At 36.2% G+C, this 24,603-nt stretch overlaps 1 protein-coding gene across 2 annotated transcripts; it reads right to left on the bottom strand.

Moving 5' to 3' along the window:
- Window positions 1–398: 398 nt before the first annotated feature.
- On the bottom strand, window positions 399–24,192 carry LOC128016864 (solute carrier family 12 member 4). Of its 2 annotated transcripts, none has more exons than XM_052601721.1 (24): window positions 23,930–24,192; window positions 13,130–13,227; window positions 12,838–12,969; window positions 12,572–12,718; window positions 11,089–11,143; window positions 10,714–10,844; window positions 10,375–10,616; window positions 9,896–10,110; window positions 9,543–9,707; window positions 8,850–8,948; window positions 8,628–8,685; window positions 8,368–8,542; window positions 7,872–7,990; window positions 7,550–7,648; window positions 6,567–6,686; window positions 6,337–6,441; window positions 4,867–5,035; window positions 4,417–4,612; window positions 4,160–4,329; window positions 3,856–3,987; window positions 3,642–3,749; window positions 2,432–2,619; window positions 1,965–2,098; window positions 399–1,795 (listed from the first exon to the last, which is right to left on the bottom strand). In XM_052601721.1, exons 1-24 carry the CDS (start codon window positions 24,066–24,068, stop codon window positions 1,704–1,706), a joined length of 3,288 nt encoding a protein of 1,095 aa, XP_052457681.1. In that variant the 5' UTR covers window positions 24,069–24,192; the 3' UTR covers window positions 399–1,703. The 2 variants fall into 2 exon arrangements, with proteins under 2 accessions (XP_052457681.1, XP_052457682.1); XM_052601722.1 differs by lacking the exon at window positions 23,930–24,192 and adding an exon at window positions 14,552–14,675.
- Between the last annotated feature and the right edge of the window lie 411 nt (window positions 24,193–24,603).

Here is a 24,603-nt window from a genome sequence, read left to right as displayed (position 1 = left end):
TTATGAAGACCATATGTTATAACGGTTTCTTGGTATGCATTGCTAGTGAACAGTTCACATGAGATAACAAAATGAGGTAATAAACCGCATTGTTGCATTATCTTGCACTTCTTTAGCATATCAGTAAGAAGCATCTGTTTCTTTCGATCTGTCTGGTATTTCCCTTTTGCAGCAGTAGATATAAAAAAATATTTTTATACAAAATTAATGTTTTATTATTATTATTATAATTACATGATGTCTTTCCAAACACATTTTTCAAACACTCCTATCACCTTTTCTAGCATGCCCTTCTACCTTAAACTCTGATGAACTGCTCAAACAAACAAGATGAATCTTTTGGAAGCACCAGAGAGCCATAGCGTATGCTTGTATTTCTAAGCAGATGAGACAATCTGTTTTCGATAATACTGTACTTATTTATTATGGGAGGAAAAAATATTCGTCAACTTTACAATGCAATAACACCTGTTTTTAATTTTTTTTTGTAGCTTCTTTTTGTTAATCAACAAGTTGGCAAGTTAGAGGTCGTCTTTTCTGAGGCAAAAATAAGATGATATAATACAGAAGTCATGTGCACGTCATAGTGCACTTTATTGCAGCCTTTTCATATTTTCGTTTTTAAAATGTTTTTCTTAATACTATACATAAGTCAACTGCATGTTTAATTAAGTGTTTAATCTTTATCTTTAATATAAAACACTGTACAGATGTAACACATTCCATAAATGCTGTTAGTCTGTACAGTCTTCCATATATTCTTCTATTTGTATAACAAATGTATATTGTCTGTACAGTAATCATGCCCTAAAAAAAAGAATAAAGACTTTGTATCAGTATCCAAAATGTCTCATTCTCAATGTGAGTTGTGTAATAAAATGCAGATTGTTGAATAGTTCATTTACAAAGAATCTTTTTTTCTCTTAAAAAAGTTTTACAATGCAGTTATATATTACAAAATCTATCCATTCCATTTCAGCTCCTTTGGTTATTTTCTAAAGCTATAACTTTCGATACAATGGAGAGTTTCTGCAAATAAATAAAGACAGAATAAATAAAAAAATACAAGCACTCACATAGAAATGTAAGTTTAGCACTTGCATTCTGAATGGCAGTCTTATACCAGGAAGCACTAGATCTGTTTCTCGGGCAGTGAAAGTCAAGATAATCAATGTGCTCGTTTTCATTTAGTCGCCCTCTACAGAATGATGTTATGCATGTATTTTTATATTAAAAGGATACAGAATAATTATCTCCTAAATGAGCTACTGTTAACTGATGAGAAATATTTTCTTGGTTCTTTCCCAAGCCACAATATTTTCTGAACTAATAGCATGCTTGAAATTTTATGATGCTACATCAGCGATTGGCATTTATCAATGGTGGCAAAACCAGTGAAAAGTCGGGATTGTCTACTTAATGTCATACGTAAGAAATGTTGTTGTTAGAATCATCAGTTTTTTGGTGTAGCAAACATAAATGGCAAAGTGATTCTGAATGTTATGCTGTGAATGTGAAAGGGGTTCAGCTGAATAAGTACACAAACGAGCCATTTAATTATTTAAAGTGAAATTAATTAATCAAATAGTGCACTTTAGTGTAAAACCTCCTTTTTATGAACTATGATATGTTTAGGCTGGCATTTTTTGACTTGCACTAGATACAGAAACAGTAGTCTAAAGTATGTAAGGATCTTTGGCCATTCAGGAATAGATAGTGATGACCTCACGACCTCCACCTCTTACAAGCAGCACTCTCTCTAGCCCTTCAGTTAACACCTCAAGAAACTCCATATCTGAAATCGGAGTTAAAGAAACAGCATGAGAAGAAGCAATATATTTACAGAATAAATAACAGGACATTTTCATGTTGGATGTATCTACATTTGACCAAAAATGAAGCAAACCAGCAAAAGAAAGCTTTAATATAGTAGTTTAAGGTATATAATTCTTTGGGAAGGATACAGTTTTCATCTCCCTCTGGGTTGCGTGGAGGTCCTGGCATGTTGAGCAGCACAAGTCTGGCATCATGCGATCTATTAACAATAACCTCGTTCAGCTTCACGGCTGTGTGCATCCGCCGAACGTTAGACTGGTCACTGAAACAAACACACAGACTTTTGATTTAAACTTAAGTGGATCAATACATTTGGCAAATGTGTGGAATAAAAAAAAAATAATGAAATAAACTAGGACCTTTCAGGATTATAGGTAATACCACACTGAAAGTACACAAGCATGCACACCCACATAGTTTACTTATGTAAAAACAAGACAAATACAACAAGGAAGAAATATCAATGACCCTGTCCTCTTTATGCTAACCATAAAAAACAAATAGGTCTATTATAAAAGCATAAGAAGTAAAACCCACTACTTTGTATCAAATACAGTGATGGCATTCCAGCTCTTGTTCATGCTTGCTTACTCACGGTTTAATGCTAATTAGTTCTCTGAAGTTTTCTGGTGCATTGCTTCGGTTTCGTCTCTCTGCTTCTATTTTTTCACTAGTCCAGGTCATCTGGTTTTTCTCTGGTAATACTTCAATGGTTTCCTCTTCTTCATCTGAGTATAGACTGCCCATTCTTATCAATGAGTGTCTGTCTTTCACTAGCTGGGCCTACAGAGAAGAGTAATGAGACCACACTTAAGACCACACTTCTTACTTTTACAGTCATTAGGACATTAAATGTGTCACTAGCATGGAGCATCAATATGACAGCCCTCATTTTGTGACATGAAATGCTGAATTTCATTATAAAATGTACACTTTATGCATTTTGTAAACAGAAATACATAAGTCAGTATGTTTCCATCATACTTTAACGTCATCACAGTTTGTGTACAAAAATCTAAACCACAAAATGTTGTATTCATTTTGTGAATAATAACACAGAAAAAGGGTTGTTTTGATAATTAATGCATTTTATCTACAAATTATTCATTTAATAAATGTAATATGTATTCTGTACACAAAATGAGCGGCCTGGATGAAAAAATACTTGCATATTAACTTTTACAAATAACCGTGTCAACGATCATGCCAGACATTGAGATATGCACTACATCACATTATTCTTCTGGTTCAAAAACAAAAACAAAAAAACGCATAGATTGAAGTGAAAATCAAACATACAAAAAAACTTTACATATTAAAGTATTATTAAAAATACCAAAAGTGCTCAGTACAAAGACAAAATATTTGCAATATCACACCATCATCAGTGTCATAGTAGAATAGAATGGAATAGAATAAAATAGAATATAGTAATGAATGCAGAATATAGTCATAGTTGGCACTGTCCCTATTTGTTAAGCTTTTTTACTTTATTTATGATATTTAGGTCACAAAATGTAGGAAATTGAATTTGAAAAAAAAAAATGTAATGCACAATATTAATTTATGGTTTGGAATTTTTTTGCATGAAATAATACAATGACTACATTTCAGTAGACAAAATTATCTGAAAATACTTAAACAACAACAACAAAAAAAGAAATAGTGTGCAAGGGTGTATCGCTTGTCATTTCATAATATATTTATGTATATATTTCTGCATTATTGGTAAACAAACAGTGAACACCCTGTAGCTACAGTGTTAGTACAAAAGAGACATATTTCACAAGTGAATGTCACAGTACCTCTCTGTCTCTCTCTGCACAGGACAGCCTCATTTGCTTTAGCATCTGCGACCTCTGCTCCATCATCAGTGTCCGCTCATACGTATATGCTGAGATATCGCTGTCATCCTGCAAATGACAACATTTGACATCATGAAATTATAATGACATAAATACATTATGTGATAGGGTGGGATGTGAAGTATTACTGGTAAAAATAAAGTGTTCTGTATACCATCTCAACCACTTCCACCTCTGCTTCTAATCTGAGCTGGTACAGGAAGGTTGCCAGATCCTTCTTCATCTGAATGCTGTTATCGTCCATTTGAGCCACAGTGAAGATGCGCATCTTACATTTACGCCAGACCTGAAGTACAAGAACCCAAAAAATATATATGTGATGAAAAAATACTGTGCTGATTTATTGGTTGTCAGAAAAAAAAATATATTGCCAGAAAGATCATTCTAATGAATTCCTATGGAGTCTTTTTCTAACATCTAAATGATGTCATTTGTATTTTAAATGATTAACTGTTCACCTTATGTTGTTTGAGAAGAAAAGGCAGAAGCATGAGCATTCCACCATCATGGACAATCCACCACACATCAATATATCCATCAGAAAAGCGCTCATGATTACTGGGATAGAATGACACATTTTTTGGGACCATCAGAGCAAGGTGGGCAGCTGTAGTGCACCGCACTGTATCTGCAAGTGAAAGAATATGAAAGAGGAGAAGATTATCGCCAGCCTTTCTATAATTCAAATAAACCTTTCCCAAACTCTTGTTCTTACTAATAAAGGTTTTCCAAGCTCGTGGGTCTTCACTCTGTCTCCAGCCATACGGCCAACCCATAACGACTGTATTATGTTTCATGCCTCCCAGACCACAAGACTGGATGAGGTGCGCGATACCCTCTCTCACTTTGGAGGCGACCACCACTTGACAGAAGCCTTTCACCCGCTCAATCTCCATCATGTTCTTTATTGCCTGGTGGAGGGTATAGAAACCTAATTTAGTCTAAATGTTGCCTTTTATTATTTCTCGGCACACTCCAGAGAGACTGACGCAGAGCTGCAAAGACAGTAGACCTAATTTTGTGGCAACTACAAATATTGAATATGGCTGTAAGTTCATTAAGTATAAAGTGACCATCAATGCATTTGCATCCGTAATTTAGGATCGGAGTTACAGTTGTGGTGATGCTGAAAGTGTGTGTACACTAAGTCACGTAACTTCCTCACCTGTTCTGACGCTTGTGTTTCCCCATAGCATTCCAGGAAGTTGCCCTTTATCACTGATCCTACTATGGTTAGACCTTTTCCTGCCTTCAGCTGCGAGGCAAAGGTGAGCATTCTGGGATACTTCACATGCAGGTCCTCATCCAACTTCAGAAGAACCAGCAGTTGTGGCCTATTAACAATTTCATCTTAATGAGACTGTAGTGTAATTATTATTTCTATTAAAAAAACATGATATTACAAATAAAATGTGTATAGTATCTAACATAACTGCTTTTCAATATGTATGCATACTCTACTGTTTAAAAGAAATTATTACATTTAGTCAGCACAGACACATTTAATTGATTAAAAGGTACTGAGATGTTCTGATGATGTATAATGTATTAATGTTTTAAATAAAGGCTGACCTTTTGAAATTTATAATTATCAAAGAATTATGGTTTTCACTAAAATATAAAGCAGCAGCAACTTTTCTCAATGTTGATAATAATAGAAGAAAAAAAAAAAACATTTCCTGGGCACCAAATCAGCATATTAGATTTCATTCTATCATGTGACGAAGACTGGAAGACAGGAAAAATGACTGCTGAAAATTCAACTAGACATGACAGGACTTGTTTTTACAAATATATTCAAATAGAAAACAGTTTAATCATATTTGACAGTATTACTGCTTTTACTGTATTTAAACGATCAAATAAATGTTATGCTCAATCTTGGTGAGTATGAGATACTTCTTTCATAAACATTAGGACATCTTACCAACCCCAAACTTTTGAATGCTGCAATACTCATGTATTAGTGACAGTACAAACACTGTTTGAAGTACGCCTAGAGGAGTATGTTATTCAAACAATATCTTCTGGCTTCTTAAACATTATGGAGTTAAGTGAGGTTAACTAAAGTTCGGGAGCAGGGCCACGTCTCAAACAATCACCTGACTTCCAAACCTCCATATATACCGGGGCCACCTCATACCGCTCTGCTAGTCTTGTTCTCTCAAACCCACCCTTCCCTCCCTTTCTCATCCATTCAACCAACCTTATCCCACATTATATTTCTATCAGGTTGTATCAGGGGGTCCTCATTGTCTGGCCTAAATATATGCTATAGACAGTACCCCCACCCTGAGTCTCCCTGAGCCATCAATTCAAGATGCCCTGATCAACCTGACCATCATCCCATTCCCTCGACCCCTTCATCCTCTTTCTACTCTTCCCCAGTTGCATAGCTGGTTTGTGGCGTGGTCCTAGCTAGTGAAAACTAAATTAAGTGAAGGTGTTCCCAGCTCATTTTCAAATATGTGTTTTGGAAAAATATCAGCGGATAATATTTTAAGTTAGCATTTATCTTCACTTTTTGATCTAACATCGTTTTATATATTATCTTCAGTGCGGATTATATAATGTATTCTACAGTATGTACAGTGGTCATTTATTGTGGAATACACATTGTCTGTGACAAACGAACCTCCAGTTTTTGGTGTGGGGTGGTCCAGCCTCCAGGCGAAGAAGAGAATAACGGGCGGCACTAAGAGACAAGCCGCGGATCCCGTCCCCCCATTCCTTCTCTGCTCTAAAAGCGAAAAAAATAAAGCCAGAGATTTGTGAACTAAAGATGGAGAATGCAAATGACTCTTTTGTTGTTTCCCAGTGACTTACTGTATGTTAGTTTTATGGATGTAATTGGAAATCACCTACCCCTGATACTCGATGTACTTGTAGATCATACCAGCAATGCCCATCGCTACAATGGCATAGTACCAAGAGGAGATGAACATAAGCGCTACACACATAGTCATGCCCAGAAAAGACAGAGCCCTGAGAGGGAGAGAACAGAGAGCATTTAATAAAAAAAGACCCATTATTTTACTCTACACCAGCGGTTCTCAATTCCAGTCCTCGCACCCCCTGCTCAGCACATTTTGTATGTCTCTTTTATCGCTTCAGATGTTTGTTCTATTCGAACGTAAGTGCCCTACGAACTGGACATCACAGGATATTCTGCCTTGATTCCGGTTTGAAGTGAATGTACTGTGTATGTTCCATTGAAGGTGCACTGAAGTGTGAGACGTTCATTTAAATTGTATTTATTTACAGAGGTATATGATCATGTCACACTTGTCCATGTGTGAAGATGTTGCGCAGCGCAAATCCGTGAAAGAATGTTCTGAAGTGAGGTAAACTTCAAAAGATTTCTCCCGCTCAGGAAGTAGGGAGCAATAAACACAGTGTAGGCACCATGTCAATGGAAACACAGTTAATGCACGGAGCTCACTTCTAACAAGCTGATTATCTGAATCAGGTTTGTTAACAGAGAAACATAACAAAAGGTCATAGAAGGGGGTCACTAGGACTGGAATTGAGAACCACTATTGTTATAGCTCTATTGTTATAGCTTATAACCACACTATTGTTATAGCTCTATTGTTATAGCTTATAAACACACTATTGTTATAGCTCTATTGTTATAGCTTATAACCACACTATTGTTATAGCTCGAATTGTTTTATTGGAAGTAATTTTTACATATCTGCAAGAAGGAAATAGTGGATCGCAAAGGCTGAATGCCAGTCAGATCACCTTTGACCTGAATTCAAATGTGACTACAAAAGAAGTTCTTTGGATTTGCACAAATAAGATAGACCTGGATGTATGCAAACACAATTTTAATGCACACTTACCAGTGGTAGTATCTGAACCGAGGCCTCCAGTTTGGCGTTCTTAAAAGTGTTTGTACTGCACACGCCAAGTTTACAAAAAGATAACACATCAGGAAAAACCTGTAACGTGAACAAACAGATATACATATTACAATAAGTGTCATGTAATACATGCAATGACATTTCAGGTTATTTTTTTTTTTTACATGATTAAGCATCTTTCTTATTAGCTGGTGAAATTAACACGATATTCAATATAAAATGACTTCTTATTAGGGAATTTTGATCATTGAGTTTGTGTGATAATGATGTATCTGTGTGTATATTTATGCTTTGTCCTCACATGGAGAGAATAGGAGCAACCATATCCAGTGACGCAATGAGGATGCCGAGCTCAGCTATGAGTCCCGTCAGCAGCAGGGCCCACGTGGGCTCTCCATTAGCTTTACCATGTCCAAAAACCTGTGCATGTGCAAACACATTGACACACAGGGACAGAAAGCAGCAGCCAGCAGTCATCACATATTTGCATTTTAGGAAAAACATTTTTCATATGCAAATCCTTTCTTTATTTCTTTTGTGGTTTGGCATTTCAGAAAAGGAAGCAAATATAATTCAGGAACTGCATTTTCATGTTCCTGAAATTCTTTTTAACTTCATCAGTCATGTTTTAAGGTTTAAAACACAGTAGATCTACAACACATTATGAACCACAGATAAAAGCTCAGCTTGCTTATATTTTATACTGTGCACTCAAACTGGTATTGTAATGAAGAAAAGCAGCAAGGTGAAAAAAGATGTGTGTTTTTTTTCCAATCATATATCAGGAGATCTCTTACTCTAAGAAAAGGAATGATGTTATCTTTAGCAATGGCTTGCAGGAGGCGAGGAGCTCCTGTCAGGGACTGAAGTCCTGCACCCACTGTGGAGAAGAAGGAGCCAATCACAATGACCCAGGGAGAGGGCCAAGACAATGTGCCAACCACCAAGTTTTTATTGACAGCATCTCCAAATCTAAAAGGTGTACGCAAGAACACATGAGGCACAACATGCTTGTTTCCATGAAAAATTCTGTATTTGCAATCTCTACATTACTTACTTATCTCTCAGGACCACACCCTCAATGCAAGCCCCAAACAGAACCACAGAGCTGAAATCTATCAATGGAGTCAAGGTCTCCTAGGGAATTTTGAATGCTAAATAAAACTACTCAAAAAAAAAAAAAAGTTTAAAAATAACACACTGTCAATATGAGTAATAGCTAAATTCTTGTTTTAAACATACTGTAATATATCAGTACTACCAACAGCAAAAAGGATACAGACAAGAGAGGTAGTTGTTATAGCCAGGATCGTCCCTATTGGTATAGACTTCTGTGCATCTCTCAGATCTCCAGATCGGTTTGATCCTGCCATTATGCCTGTCCCAGAGATGCAGACAAAAACACTAAATTTCAAGTCATTTTTTCCTCACATAGTACTTAGAAAATACAAATAAAATAAAGTGTACATTCAGCTGACATAATCTCACTTATTACACACATCATTCTGGCTGCCGTGATTTTGCCAAGTAAGACATGTTCAAAGGATCAACATCTTTTGTTAATCCTGGATCAACATTACTGTCCAAAAATATAGACTAAACTCAGTCTCTACCCATAACCCTACCCATAGCTGATTAACAAGGGTGTTGAAGCACCTAACCCTGATCATAAGCCTAAAACAGATATTTCCTGAAAAGTTATACCTTAATTCTGATTGGTTAATTGGAATGTTGTTCCAGGATTAACAAGGATGTTGATCCAGGAACATGTTGTATTTGGTGAAATCACGGTCACCGGCGCTACCACACTAAGGTCTATAACTGTTTTGCATCAACTGCACCTTAACAGATTGCCAAGATATTGTTACTTGCAGTTCAAGGAGCAATTGAAAAGAGCTACATTCTCCTTCCAATGGCTTGTGCTTACTTTCTTTCAATTTTTTTTTTTTTCATTTTCAGACATGAATTTTACCTGTGGCAGAAGGGAAAAAGATCCCAACCAAGAGGGTGAAGGATGTGGCGATGTCAGCGGACACATAGAAGCCAAAGGTCTCCATGGAGCCATGGACATCAACAGAAGGCAGACTTGGCTTTTCCAGAATCTGTCCTTTCTCCATGTAATCCCCCCACAAGTTTTCTGCACATACACACATACAAAAAGCAGTCCTAATGAAAATGTGCAAAGCCAAATATAATACATGTTAAATAACAAGTGTCCACAAAAAGGAGAGCCTTTAAATATATCTAGTAATTTTCTAATCTGTAATCTTTTCTTTCCTTTTTGACCTAGATGACATGCCATGGACCAGACCCGTGTCTCCCTACCTTTAATGATCCCACTGGCCAGCCCAGGAATGCCCTGGATCTCTGTAACATTGTTCTGGAGGAAGTACTCGTCACAGTGAGCACTGCTGGAATTCTCAGAGCTGCAGAAGTTCTTCCACAGTTGGCTGGGAACCGTGTCATTACCAACAACTACTGTCTTCCCACAGACATCAAACAAATCACGAGCCAATGTCCGGTTTCCTAACATGCAGATCCTACGCAGTTTAAATGAGAGAGAATAAAAACTACAAGTTCTTATTTACTTATTTGTATTGAATTATATTTTCATTCTGCATCAAAAGAAAACTGTGTAAAATAATTAAAATATAAGTAGTTTTCAATCCAGAAATAATGAAAAATTAAGCTATAAATAGACTTTATTCTTTCAACATAGGCCTGTTGTGTATATTATTTCCAATAATCCACATACACTATAACATTTTATGTATTGTTTTGATTAGCAACATATTAGGACTCACGGAAACTCAGGAGGGTGGAAGATGGATTTGACAGCTCCGGCATAGATGGAAACAATGGAGATTATGACACAGGCCAGGAAAAGAGAGGCGAGTTTGTTGACATACTTGACCCCCACAAAGACAACCACAGCCATAAGGCTCAAACATATTGTGCCGTACACCCGCATGTTATTCAGCATCGCACCACTCCCTGCATGAATATCTGCAGGATGGAATATGGCAGCCTGAGGAATCAGATATTTCTGTAGACAATAAGAGTTGATGAATGATTATTTTCAGTGCTGGATCATTTCGGGGTTTGGATCATTGTGTGTATGTTGTCATAATAATGAGACTGACCAGAAATATTTCAATTGCTCCCAGTATGTACATGGCAGCAGCAAAGGTTGTGCCCAAATAAAAACAGAGACCAACTGCACCACCAAACTCAGGGCCCAGAGACCGAGATATCATGAAATAGGCCCCACCAGCTGACAAAAAAAACAAAAAGGTAACTAAATACATTTTGGAAAATAACAACAGCTATTATCAACCTTGTCATAATCATATTCCAACATTAAGTGGATTATGTACTTCAGTACGTATATTTCTTTTTAATGTACAATATTAGCTGTAGGAAGATAATTATTAACAGTTTTCTTTATGATGTACTGTTTTTATGAAATGTTATTATATATATACAATATATAATAGAGTAGAAACATTTAAAATTACCTGGAACTACACCGTTGGTGGCTATGGCACTCATCGAGATTGCTGTTAACATTGTCTGTTAAAATAAATACATACACCAAATCATACATTTAAACATTTTACTTATATTTATTTTTAATAACAGCTATATTTGAGGGTTAGCCAATAATAGTAGCAACTTAATCTAATAAATTAAAAAGATTAATTTAATATATGTTTTCCAGGCTAATGCATAACAGCTTATAAATATTTTCCTCCAGGTGTCTAAATGTAGCATGCAAGCTTGCTATTTAAGTTAATATAAAGCTTGCATGTTTCAAAATGCTACTTATCAGACACACTGTCTGAGAAAAGCACACAAATAATAAAGGACTGTACACAACCTGTGTTACACTGCTGTCCGAGGGAAGTTACCAGGGAATTCAGTCGTTCACAACATGACTTAAGAACACTTTTTATCTACAGAGCATCAGGCTAGTGAACAGTTATTAGCTTTTTTTCTCATCTTAGCACTCTGCCAACTGCTGATGAATGGTCAGTGTTAACCTTTATTTACTGGCTTACTATTTTTATTTCTCCATATCATATTTTACCTTATTTCATATTCCCATGCATTGGTGCCATGCACTCATTTTATTGTTATTTTTTATTATTTAAATATTCCTTTTTATTTGAAATATTCCCAGACATGTTAACTAAATCATGAAATATCTTGATTCTCAAATATTTATACACTGTAAGTAAATGCATTTTGCATGTTTATAGATGATAATTGTTAGTTGATCTATAATGGGCTAAGTGTTATATATATGCATAAAAACCCGTATTTTTACTCAAGTACCAAATATGGGTGACATGGTATTTTTAATACGACTGACTTTGTATTTAATCTGAATTTAATAAAAAACATTGTAATTTACTAATTATAACACTTTCATTGTACAGAAAGAAAGCACAGAACAATTACATTATCATAGAACATTTTAAGCACTCTCAAAAACTCATAAAAACTGCAGCTGTTTACACTGTGAAATGAATATCCTACTTTGCACGCACATCTGCACTTTTTGGTTTCTGAATTTTCAAAAAGCAGAATTTCTTCAGATGACTCATCTGAACGCCTCTGATTGGCCACTGCATACATAAACTCAACAGAATCGTGTATGATTGGTTGTAATGCGCAACACTGTAAAAACACGTCTTTCTCTGGCTCATCGACAGCCAGCGAGCGAACTCAGATTTGAATTTAGCAGCTGATGTAACTTTTTGTCTATTTGTCTAAAATGTTGCTATTTTTTGTCTTTTGGAAGCTGCGTTCAAAATCCTCTTGGCTCAATAGGCATGAGCCCTCTGTCCTTGTGTTTCACTTTGGACAAATGTCTATATTATCAATGTCATTAAAAACAATACTAGACTGTTCGATAACCGGAAAGACACACAAGGAAAAGAAAAGTGCAGGTGAACCTGATCATGTGTTTGACAGGGTGTGTCTGCAACAACTCACACAGGAACAGCACATGAGAACGATGAGGAAGGATTGGACGACACCTGCTGTTCCTACTATCCAGGTGAGACGCAGAAAGAGAATCACACCAAAGATGTTCTGCAGACACGGCAGATACACTCCCATCAGTGTGCCCATATTTGGAGACTACAGAGAACAAAGTAGAAGAGAGAAAAGTCTGTCAGAGCAACATTGTTGCAGATGTTTTGGTTACAGTGAATAAAATGTTGCCTTTTTTGATTATAGTGAAAATAACACTTTGTAACCTTTGGCACTTGTCTTCTGGATGCATCGGCACTTTCTGCCTCTTCATGTTCTTTGGCTCCCTGAGTAACATTTGTGTAACTGACCAGCCGACTGAGAAGAAATGAGACCTTCGGCCGGCTATCCAGCTCTTCCTATGGAAAGATACACTTCAGTAACAAACATATTAAAACACATAGCAGAATTCTACACATAACATAACATGAAAACATTCTCATTTATTATAATATATTATAGATTATGTATTTAGTGGGCAATGTTACGAAGAGAAGGAAATGCAAATTGAAAATGAACCTCAAACAGGGCCAAGTTTTTGTCGTAGTAGTCATTCCCCTTAGATGCTGAGTCAGAAGTGCCGAGGAAAGGACTGTCTTCTTTATGATTTCCATGACCTGGAGGGACGGTTGGTATTTAAACTTTATTTACTGGATTTAACAGACATATACATCATTGATATGTAGTGGTTGCACATGGTTTAGATTTTAAATTTATTAATTAATGAAGCCTTTACCAACAGATTATCATCTCCAATTTTATATAATTGACTTTTATTTTCCTTTGTTATTTTACCTATTATTATTATTATTGTTGTTGTTGTTGTTGTTGTTGTTGTTATTTATAATTATTTTTGTATATTTATTATTATATCTATATATTTTATATATTTTCTATATATTTTTCCATTTCTTGTATTTTCACACAAATATAATTCATTTTATCTAGATTGGTCTAATATTTACTGCCATTCAGCTGATGATGGGATTTTTCTTTACCAGAGAGAAAAAGAAAGACATATTTTTACAACAATTTTTTTTCTCAGAAAAACTGTAAGCTTTGCCCACATTCAGTGATGTAATTTCCTGTGACCAATGTCCTGCTCTTTACACTCTCACATTGTGTAATTGTGCAAGAACTGAATCAAGTGAGGTCATTTACTTTATTTTGAAAAATATGATCCTCCTCAGATATGTAAATAAAAAGTGAAACAAATAAATGCTGAAGCTCAATTTGTAGTCCTTTATAATTATTTAATTTAATAAAAAGTAATACTTGCTGCTCAAGTATGTTGGAACCCTTTTCTAGCATTGTCACTAAGCATTAAACACATCTTGTATTCATGCTTCTGATTTATTTATTTTTAGTCATTATTATTCCCTTTAATCAGGTCACTGAATCTGAACACTAAATCGGTTTGATTGTTTTGTGCCCTCACTCTCTGCTCTCACAACAAATGTCAATACAAACACTGCTAAAGCAAGGCTCCCGAATACAGTGCCGGAGTTAATTACGCATGGTGTGATAGATACCAGTTTGTCTCGTTCATCAGAAATATGCAGTTTGTGGTTTATATCTGCTTCTTACTTGGAAATATTTAGAGAGTATGACACCTCCACTGAATACACAAGTCTATCCAATTGTTCAGATTAATTTTTTTGTTTTTGCTCTACAGAGGGTAGAAGTTAGAGATCAGAAATTGAAAAGACCAAATCCAAGCTGGTATTTCAGAAAGAGACATTAGAATATATTCCGTACAATATTAGTTTATGTCACAGACTTCAATTTGCAATTAATCAGTTCATAAACTCAAAAATAATGTGACCATATAACCTATCCTTGCTCACAAATACAAAATAAAAAAGGATAATAACTGGTCTGATGTCAAGATTAAATTGAAATCTCTGCCCTTGTAGTTTGCTTGGTATAGGTCTCACTCACCTGCGTCCAGAGTTAATTTGCCATTATAGGTAGAGTTTGCATGAGCATTGTTGTGGATCAGCATGTTTGTCTATGTACAGCAAGGCAGACAGCACTCTGAGCTGTGCTCATAGTCTATATCCAGGTCAATGTGAACTATTAACTGTTACTGAGAGAGCGAAGGGGATCAGAATTTACACACACACACATACCCATGCCAATGGTACATTTGCTAAAATATGGATGCACACAACATTTATACCCACACTGACCCTCTAGTTCACACAGTATCAACTGATACATCAGAAACCCTGCAACAGATTTAATATGAGAGCAGAAGCACACAAAGTATTTAGAGTGATGAACACACACACACACACACACTCAAAATCCCAACAAAGTCCCTCCAAAAATGTTGAATCCAGACTGTTAACACATTTTAAACACTCGTTTCATAAAATGCCTAATAAAGCAGAAAATGGAATAGCCATTCTCCAGTGGAGTATTACTATTATGTTCTTTATTATCTGAGCTGATATTAAACATCTGGGATCCAAATGAATCCCTGGGATCCTGGGGCGTCACTATCCGGGGGAAAAGGGGATAGAGTGCATAGGGCCCAGAGGTTGAGAGGGTTCCAGAAGAGGCCCCAGGACAACATCAGTGCAATGGCCCAGAATCCCTAGAAATGCCACTGCCAAAATGAATAATTCAATAAACTATTTATTTGATCACTGATCAAATTAGTAAATTTGTGACACTTAACATGTTCCCTGCTTTGATAATAGACATGCCAAATACTATGAAATCCTGAATTTAAAATTGTACTAAAATTCCTTCAATCAATCAACCAATCAATCAATCAATCAGTACTATTACATTACTTATAGGCAACCAAGAAAAAAAAGTCAAATGCTGCCATCTAGCGTTATACGTATTACGTAGACAAATACATCTTCCCTTAACCTGTGAGCATGGTTGCCAGGGTAGCGGTTTTCCCGCACATTTGGGCTATTTTAGAAAAGGAGTTGCGGGAAAAAATACGGAGTTGCGGGTTGCGGTTGTTTGGGCTACATTTATGATGTACTGCGGCCGCAAAAAAAAATAAATAAAATAAAATAATTGTGGACAAAGATAAAAGTGAACCTTTTATTAGTGGGTGTTGATCCCCCGGGAATTAATACTTGCGAGTAGTATTAATACTTGAGCGCGCGCCACATGTGCTTTGACATCACAAATCAAGCATCATCATCACGTCACTCACATCATGAGAGCGTTGTAGTCAGAAGCGTTGGTTCGGTTGTCTGTGGATGAACAAGCAGCATTCTAAAATGTCAGGTAAATGGGGAAAGTATGGAAAGAAGTATCGCAAAGAATGGGAGACAGAGAAAGGATTAAAGGAGTGGATTCGAAGTGTTCCAAATGATGATAGAATAGTGCATTATATATATATATATATATATATATATATATATATATATATATATATATATATATATATATATATATATATAATAGTGTATTGTGTATTAAAAAAACAGTGTGTGCAAAGAATTTGGGTAAGACAAAAGGCGAATACTTTAAACTTAAACTTATATACATTTATTTTAAGGCCCTTTGTGGGAATCCAGCCGTTGTCTAATCTGATTGGACACTGAAAAATTGGGCTAGTTTTCATTCCATTTGGGCGGGTTTTGAGTTGTCATTGGGCTGGAAATATTTCTGGGACCTGGCAACCCTGCCTGTGAGATGAAACGTATATAGTTTTTGAACACTCCAAAGATGTTAACAGTATACTGAGCAAAACAAGTTTAAAAGGAACTGTTATTTATACCAGATATGTTTACTGGATTGTTTCCACACAAAGCCTAACAGAAATGATCTGACAGGGTCCGGGTAGCGAATGTGTCTTGTGTAACTGAGGGAGAAGCAGGAGTTTTAGCGTGGGTGGCAGGTCCGGACACGTTAACAGGATTGTAATAAAAGCTGCAGATCAAAGCCAAAACTACTAACCTCACACATGTGGTGTTTAGAGTGCCTTTGCATGCTTACAACAGCAACAATTATCCAATCTAGTGGACTAGAACGTATTTTTAGATAATACACAAATCTTTAAAATAAAATGACTGACACAAGCTGTTATAGCACAGTACAAGGGAAGACTCGGGCACATTTGCTTAACAGCTGCAGAAAACAGCTCTTTTCAAACATCTGCAAATTATTGCTCAAACAATAGCCCAAAGGTAGACCAGCTTTTGTGCAGTTAGCGCATACCTGAAAAGTGGAATATAGGCTACATTGCTGAAGAGACAAAAACATGTTGTGTTGGAAAATGCAAATGCTGATTAACGAAGAAATAAGCTAGTAAGAAGGTTGTGTGACATTTGCCAAATATCCCATCTATTCAACATTTCAAGTCTTCATATTGAGTGAAAGTCATGCTGTATAGGCGGATTTAGCACTTTCTGGCAATCTTTTGTGTTATGAAGGGCATACTTTGCTTGCTTGATGTGATTTTAATAATAATATCCAGTGTGTAAGTACATTGCTAACAGCAGGTGTGTGTTCACTCATGTGTGCTTCTGTCTGTGATGATTTGTATTAGTGTTTTGAGTTTTGAGACTAACCATTGTGCTCATTAAGTTCTTAACTGCATAACCCACTCTGTTCGTCCGGCAAGACAACTCTCCTGATCCTTTATTACAACTTCAGCAGCTCCAGTGAGTATTTTAAGAACAGTCATGTTAACATTATTAATTTAATGCAAGATATAATATACTTGGGAAATTAGTGACTTTTACATTGCATTAATGCTTGCCATTTATGCAGGTTTCATTTTAGCCACGTCAATACCTTTTTTTAATTTCTTTGTGAATCTTTAATTCAATAAAACAGTACAGGGGGAACAACAGACAATTTTACAATCTAAAAAAAAAAAAAAAAAAAAAAAAAAACACCTATTATGGTCGTTCCTTTATATAGTCCAAATACTTTTAAGAAAAACATTGCCATGCATCGATGGTACAAGGTTTAGCCTTATTCAATCATTCTGTTGTACATTCACAAGTCACTAGTTTAAGGAGGCTATGAATCCAAATGTTTTTGCACACATATGCGGAGCATACCAATTTTGTATTATTGTCTTCTTTGCAGCTGTAAAACCAGCAATCAACATTCTCTTCTTTAATGAACTTGTACAGGAATTAGAATCATCATTGAGAAGACATGGACAAGTGATCAAGTTGTAGTAAAAAGGATCAAACATGATGTGGCGAGTGGGGCGGGGCTGAGAGCCGTGGGAATGGGGCGTGGCCGGTGGATTGATTTGGAAATGAGCGTCACCTGCTCCACTCACCGGTCTCGAGTCCCACAGTGGAGATGGAAGAATATAAAAGAGGAGCGACGACAGTGACGGACGAGAGAGGACCAGGCCTGGATTTTAGTTTGTGTTTTGGTTTTGTTTGTGCGCGGCAGTCGTCCGTGAGGGGCTACCGCGCTGTTTTGTCTTTATTTTTATTATAAAAGTGTAATTTGACTGTCCGCCGGTTCCCGCCTCCTTCTTCCCGATAATTATGGAGTTTTTATTGTTACACATGAGTCCATAGGTTGACAGCAATTGGACATTCCCAAAACATGTGGAGAAAAGTACCTGTTGGTACCATGTTACAGATATAGCAGTTATAGGTCAATTGCAGTTTCATTTTAAACATCTTATAAGGAGTTACGTATGCACTATGGATGACTTTGAAATGGAAAAAACAATGAGCCAAGTTTTTAGAAGTTAAGATTAGATTAGGCCACACCCTCTCCCAGTCCACCGATAAGTCCTTGGTTATCATATAAGTCAGCACAAGTGTTTATGCCCAATGTAGACCAAGAGAGCTTGGATTATTTTGGACATTCCATTTCCAACGTTTAAAGCTGCAGTAGGGAACTTTTGACGCTCTAGCGGTTAATAAACAGAACTGCTTGCGTCTTGCGGAAGAACATTGTAGCCGGAACTACTTCTCTCTGTTTATGTCTATGAAGAATCACAAAGGTACTGGGTTACTCCGCCGCGGTACCCCCGAAGCAATCTAAAATAGTCCGAATATAAACACTTATTATAGGTGCACCCTAGTGATTCAGGACAAGCTAAAAACACGGTTTGGAAAATGGATTCATGGTGTACTCGCTTATTATGTTCATTTTTCTACATTTTGAACACAAACAAAGTTACAGACCGCAGCTCTGATTGGTTGTTTTTTAGCGGGAGCGCATGACTTTCTTGATTTTTCTTCTGCTTGATTTTTTCACAGATTATCTGTCTCATATTCTACTGTCAGGACATAATGACAGGTTTAATAAATATATAAAAAATATTTTTTTTACAAAAGTTCCCTACAGCACCTTTAAGTTGTGCCATAAGGGTGTGTTATTACAAAATTTGAAAGGTTCCACCTTTTTCCATACCTTAATAGAATTGGCCATATGGGCCAAATTTATATTTATAATTTTTATTTCCTGTGCCAGCAAATAAAATATATTGGAGCCTATGTGGTTTAATCTTGTCAGCTTCGATTACTCTCCATGAAACTTTAGACTGAGGATCAATCCAAATATGAAGAGCTTTATATATGACTAGTTTTATTCTGGGTCGCTTACCATTCCAGATAAACTTGGAAAGTATGGAACTGATCTCCTTTTAAGTAACCTGGAGGAGGGAAAATAGAAAAAAAAAAAAAATAGAAAATTAAGCCGATTTAACAAATTCATTTTGACGGTGGAGATTTTGCCTTGGAGAGAGACGTTAAGATTATTCCATCTTTGAGTATCACTTCTGATTTTGACTAAAATGTTATTAAAATAGTTTCTGGCAGTTTTATGAATGTCTTTATATATGGTAATACCCAAGTAAATGAAAGAATCTTTAATAGGAATGAATGAGGGGACAGGAGAATGTGTTAGAATGCAATTGTTAATTGGCATTAAAGCAGATTTGGTCCAGTTTATTTTGCACCCCAAAAGTCTACTAAAGTGATACAATTCCTTTATTGTACCAGTTATTGACAATATTAAGGCGAAAGTGGACATCCCTGCCTCATTCCACGCTGTAAAAGTAACAGGAGGGAGATAATATTGCCAGTTAAGATGCCTCTGTTGAGTGGTAGAGTGTCTTAATCATAGAAGTTTAATGTTTACCAAAACAATGAATAACTGCCCGCATATAGTTCCACTCTAGCCTGTCAACGGCTTTTTCTGCATCAAGTTAAAAAAACGCACAAGGACTTGAAAGAGTCTGCAAAATAAAGTACATGAAACAGATCCGTGACGCCCCTTAATAAAACCGTTTTGGTCCTCTTTTATTAATCTATGAATTACTTTCTCCATGCGAAAGGCAAGAGTTTTAGCATAAACTTTTAGATTGCATGGGATGAGTGATATTGGTCCGTAGTAAGAGCAATCTAACGGATCTTTACCCTTTTGAAGAAGCAATGAGATCAAAGATGTTTTTTGGTCTCTATAAAATGTACGATACTCGATTGCAAAATTAAATGAATCAAACATGAGAGTCCCTATCACATCCCATATTTCTAAAATATTTCAGGAGGAAGACCTGGTGATTTGCCCTTATGGAGGCTTTTAAGTGCTTCATGGAGCTGCTCCAAACTTAACAGGGCCTCCAAAGAGTCTTTATCCATCTGTGCGATCTGAGGCAGTGAAGTACTCTCTACAAACTGACTGATTTGTGTAAAACCCCTTTAATATGTTGTTAATTAACATAGGATTCATGGTTACCTGGTCATCTGAAGATTTTATTTCACAATATTTAGACTCACATTATTTATAGACTTATAGACTTAATATTCCCTCAGCCTGAGGGGCAACAAGTGGCTCCGATTCGAAATTATATTTTTGCCTCATCCTGTGTAAAATAAACTCGGCCTTTGATTGTGGAAGTAATTCATATTGCTCTTTTAAGGAGGACCATCATGTAGCATATTGATCAGAAAGTTTTTGTTTTTGTAAGTTTAGTAATAATTGGATCTTATTTTCTAATTGTGTAAATTGGCTGTTTTTCATTTTAATATCTTTTCAACAGTTTAAAGAAAATGTTATTTACAAAACCAATCTTTTACCAGAGTGTTTTAGCATTTACAAACAAAAGGGGCGGGCTGCCAGTTTAACAGCTTTTTGTATATATATATATATATATATATATATATTATTTATATATATATTTTATGAGAAGAGAAGTTTGTTACACAATAGCCCATTACTGGTAATATACTTTCAGAATTAGATGAGTACAGCTGAGTAAGTCTGTGGAATTGGACCCTGCTGGGAGAGCAGAATGAATGAAAGCTTTGATCTGTGTTAACAAGGGAGAAGAAGCTGTACTCTGCTGAAGTTATAATCATTTAAAACATTAGCAAAAGAATATATACTCAAAACTCCATGAAAACAACAGCGTGAAAAAAGTCAATGATGCCAATAATGCAGTGCCTTATTAATGTATTTATTTATTTATTTGAATATACTTTAAATTATAAGTCAAATCAACAACAGGCTTACACTGAAAAGAGTCTAATTTGTGCTTTTCCCAGCATGTACTGTGGTATTAAAAGTTAAAGGGTTACTCCACCCCAAAATTAAAATTTTCACATTAATCACTTACCCCAATGTCATTCCAAACCCATAAAAGCTTTGTTTGTCTTCGGAACACAATTTAAGATATTTTGGACGAAAACAGGGAAGCTTGAGACTGTCCTATAGACTGCCAAATAAATAACAGTGTCAAGGTCCAGGAAAGTATGAAAAATATCGTCAGAATAGTTCATCTGCCATCATTGATTCAACTGTAGTGTTATGAAGCAACGAGAATACTTTTTGTACACAAAGAAAACAAAAGTAACAACTTTATTCAACAATTCCTCTCCTCTCAGGGACAGTCTCAACCCTACCGGTTTTTAGCCAAAATATCTTAAAACGTGTTCTGAAGATGGATTAAGCTTTTACGGGTTTGAAATGATATAGGGGTAAATGACAAAATTTTCATTTTGAGATGGAGTATCCCTTTAATATTAGTCTATTGCATTGTTTTTTCCCTTTGCAAGTTTTATTTACATTGTTGAATTTGTTATCTTGTTTAGTAACCTGTTATCATGTGATGTCAGGATGAATTTGTTTCTCTAATGAAAATGTATTTGATAATTACCCTTGTTATGATTCATGTAACTACAGTGGAGGTGTGTGTGTGTGTGTGGTGATGACTGTTTACGTGATGCAGTCATTATTTTCAGATAACAACCACTTTTCTCTCCACAATTTGTAGGTATATCTTTGTAAACATGAGATGAAGCAGATAATATGCATAAAGGTAACAATTTCTGTGCAAGTCTTTTGTAAGTTCATTCAGCTTACAACATCAAACATATAAGGTACTTTATCTAAACATATAAAGTATTATAAATTATAAATGTCTGTCACCTCTGATCAATGCATCTTTGCTGAATAAAATTTTTTCTTTTAAAAATCATACTGATCCCAAATTTTTCAATGTTAGTGTAATTGGTACCATGTTGGCAGATTTTGAGAGCTTGATTTGCCCCCATTCAGCACAAGAGCTTTAGATGACCTGTCAGTAGGCTCCAAAGTAGATTGAATACTGCCTTTATACTGTACCTATTTATGAGCTCTGATCCTGATCATGATATGTCTGCAAAACAATTTCCTATGAGATTATTAAGAGAAAAGTCAATATAAGACATTCTGTGCCTGTCTGTCTTTCAACAAAAACCAATACAGGCCCTGTCAGTGGAAGAGGATCTTCTGTAACCTTGAGAAGCCAGAGACATTCTTGATGTTAAGAGCTGACAGACAGCTCCCACTCGAAAATAGCATTATGTTGCTTTCCCGTGCCAAATAACTCCTTCAGGTAATAAAGAGGATGACCTCCCTGGTCATTAGTTGAGGTAACATACTGGATCATACAACTCATAAAACCATAACAAAAACATAATCAAAATGTGTTAGAAAATAGTTTGTCAGAAAACCAGCTGGCATTACATCTTATGTGTAAGAATACAGTTATCTGTCCTAACTTATTCTAATGGTCTCTGACAGCTTATTGGGGACACTGAATAGGACTTTACATTATTTATTTCATATATGTGGAAAAAGTCTCACTTTATCTACCTTCCTTCCTCTCTTCAGATATTTTCCTGTAAGTAACGTTGAATTAAGTCATGACGTGGTTCAAGGATTTTACTGAGAGCTGATGCTTTTTCATTACAGGCCTGTTTCAGCACAATGACCGCAGTGTGTAGTCCAGCTCTAAACATCGCTGAGCTGACACGCTAAAAAACAAAGTTAGCAGTGTGAACACCATCCGTCTGCTCTGCCCCTCCTAAAGTTAAATGATCCACCAGTGTGACTGCCACATAAGACCACTCTTCTGCATCAGCCTACACCCTTGCTTATCAAACAAACTCATTTGGTATAAAGATATCTACAACCTCAATGACCAAAAATGATTTTTACACAGCCTATAGGCAAAAACATGACAAGACTGGCTCCAGCAACACTCTCTTGACCTCACTAACAGTAACCAATTAGTATACAGTACATTAGCTAGACCTATATACCGTATTTGCATGTGTTGTGCATGGTGTGCATTTCCCATTTTCAAAAGCCTTAGTCCCACATTTACACCCTTTTACTCCACCACACAAAGGGTAAAAAGACAGTTGTGTCTCTCTCTCCACAGACCTGGTGGTTTCTCCGTATGCCGTATAAACAGATGCTGATGTCTCTTATTCCTGCCTTTGGGCAGCACATGTCTCTATCATAGAGTTTGTTTCTCTCTTTTAAAATGTGCTAGAGAAAGGAACAAAATGGAGGAACGCAATGCCAGTTAAACCCTCAGCTGCTGTCTTGGCACAAAGAGAGAAGGCTCCATCTTTTGTGTCTATGAATACTTGAGGCCTGTCCTTTTATAACAGACCTCCAGTCCCACTGCTGCTTTAGATCTTGATTGTTTTCCTTTGACACCAGTGTCTGGCATATCAGCAGTGTGCCAAGTGTCCCGGTTTGAATTACTCTTAAATCCTTCCCCTTAGATTATATATATTTCATTTTATGATGATACATCTTTGACAACTTGATAAAGCTCCTTCAGATTTTCCCAAAAATGGGGATGTAAGTGGTCAGTGGGTTCTGTGATGTTAGTGACTGAACAATTGCCATGGTTATTGTATTGCTGATAGTTTGATAATGTGTGTCAAGAATACTAGAGTTAAATCAAACTTTTAAACTCAATGTACTTTAAAACTCAGCTCTTGAGGTAACCCAAGTCTTATGACTAGAGGACTGGTTTTCACAAAGTGATGAATAAAAAAAAACTATCAACAAACTTACCATCTGAGCTAACTGTGTCTCCATGTCCAGGGTATCCTCCCTGTCCTGTGTCTCTGTAATCCACCCAGTTTATTCCCTCTAGACTATCATAGTTGGACAGAGAGTTATCCTGCACTGGTACCACGGTGAAATGGGGCATGTTTTCATCCGTTTATCATGAGTATCTGTCTCTCCGTTTTTCTTCTTTTGGCAGATAGCACGTTCCCAGCTAAACTCTCCCTGAAATCTCCAACACATTCCTATAGTCTTCCCTCACTTCCTCTCAACCCATTTGCATAGTCCCCACCTTCTTCCCCCGGCCCCTCCTCCTGTTCGGACAAACAGACACTTTAGCCTGTCTCACAGTTTCTCCTTGCTCTTTCAGTCTCTCACTCATGTTTCCCGGCTTAAAACATGAATCACAATTTTGACGAGGAAAAGAACCATTATTTGTAATCGTTTCATTTTTCAGCTGTTAAAACCCATATCTATTACAGTCTTTGTATATAGATTATTCACTAAGATTATTGCACCATTAATAGGCTCAAATATACAGTGTCTCTCAGAGTTTTCAGCTTTACAGGGAAAAGCTTTTTTTTGGATTTTGTCTGCAAGGAAATGGTAAATACTGTACCTTGGTAAGACATGAGTGTACACATAGCAGTCTGTTCCAAAAAGTTAATAGGTAACAGCTC

This window comes from Carassius gibelio, chromosome A7 (assembly GCF_023724105.1).
Source record: "Carassius gibelio isolate Cgi1373 ecotype wild population from Czech Republic chromosome A7, carGib1.2-hapl.c, whole genome shotgun sequence".
In the NCBI taxonomy this organism is placed as follows: domain Eukaryota; kingdom Metazoa; phylum Chordata; class Actinopteri; order Cypriniformes; family Cyprinidae; genus Carassius; species Carassius gibelio.
The sequence above is the reverse complement of the archived record's forward strand: the minus strand, read 5'-3'. Positions and strand labels throughout refer to the sequence as shown.

Excerpts from the sequence above, each read along its gene's own strand:
- LOC128016864 (XM_052601721.1), bottom strand. The coding sequence starts at position 24,068 with ATGCCCCATTTCACCGTGGTACCAGTGCAGGATAACTCTCTGTCCAAC. Across the intron at positions 10,845-11,088 it reads CACCAACGGTGTAGTTCCAG|CTGGTGGGGCCTATTTCATG; the intron begins GTAATTTTAAAT and ends TTTTTTTGTCAG. Across the intron at positions 4,613-4,866 it reads AAACACAAGCGTCAGAACAG|GCAATAAAGAACATGATGGA; the intron begins GTGAGGAAGTTA and ends ACCCTCCACCAG.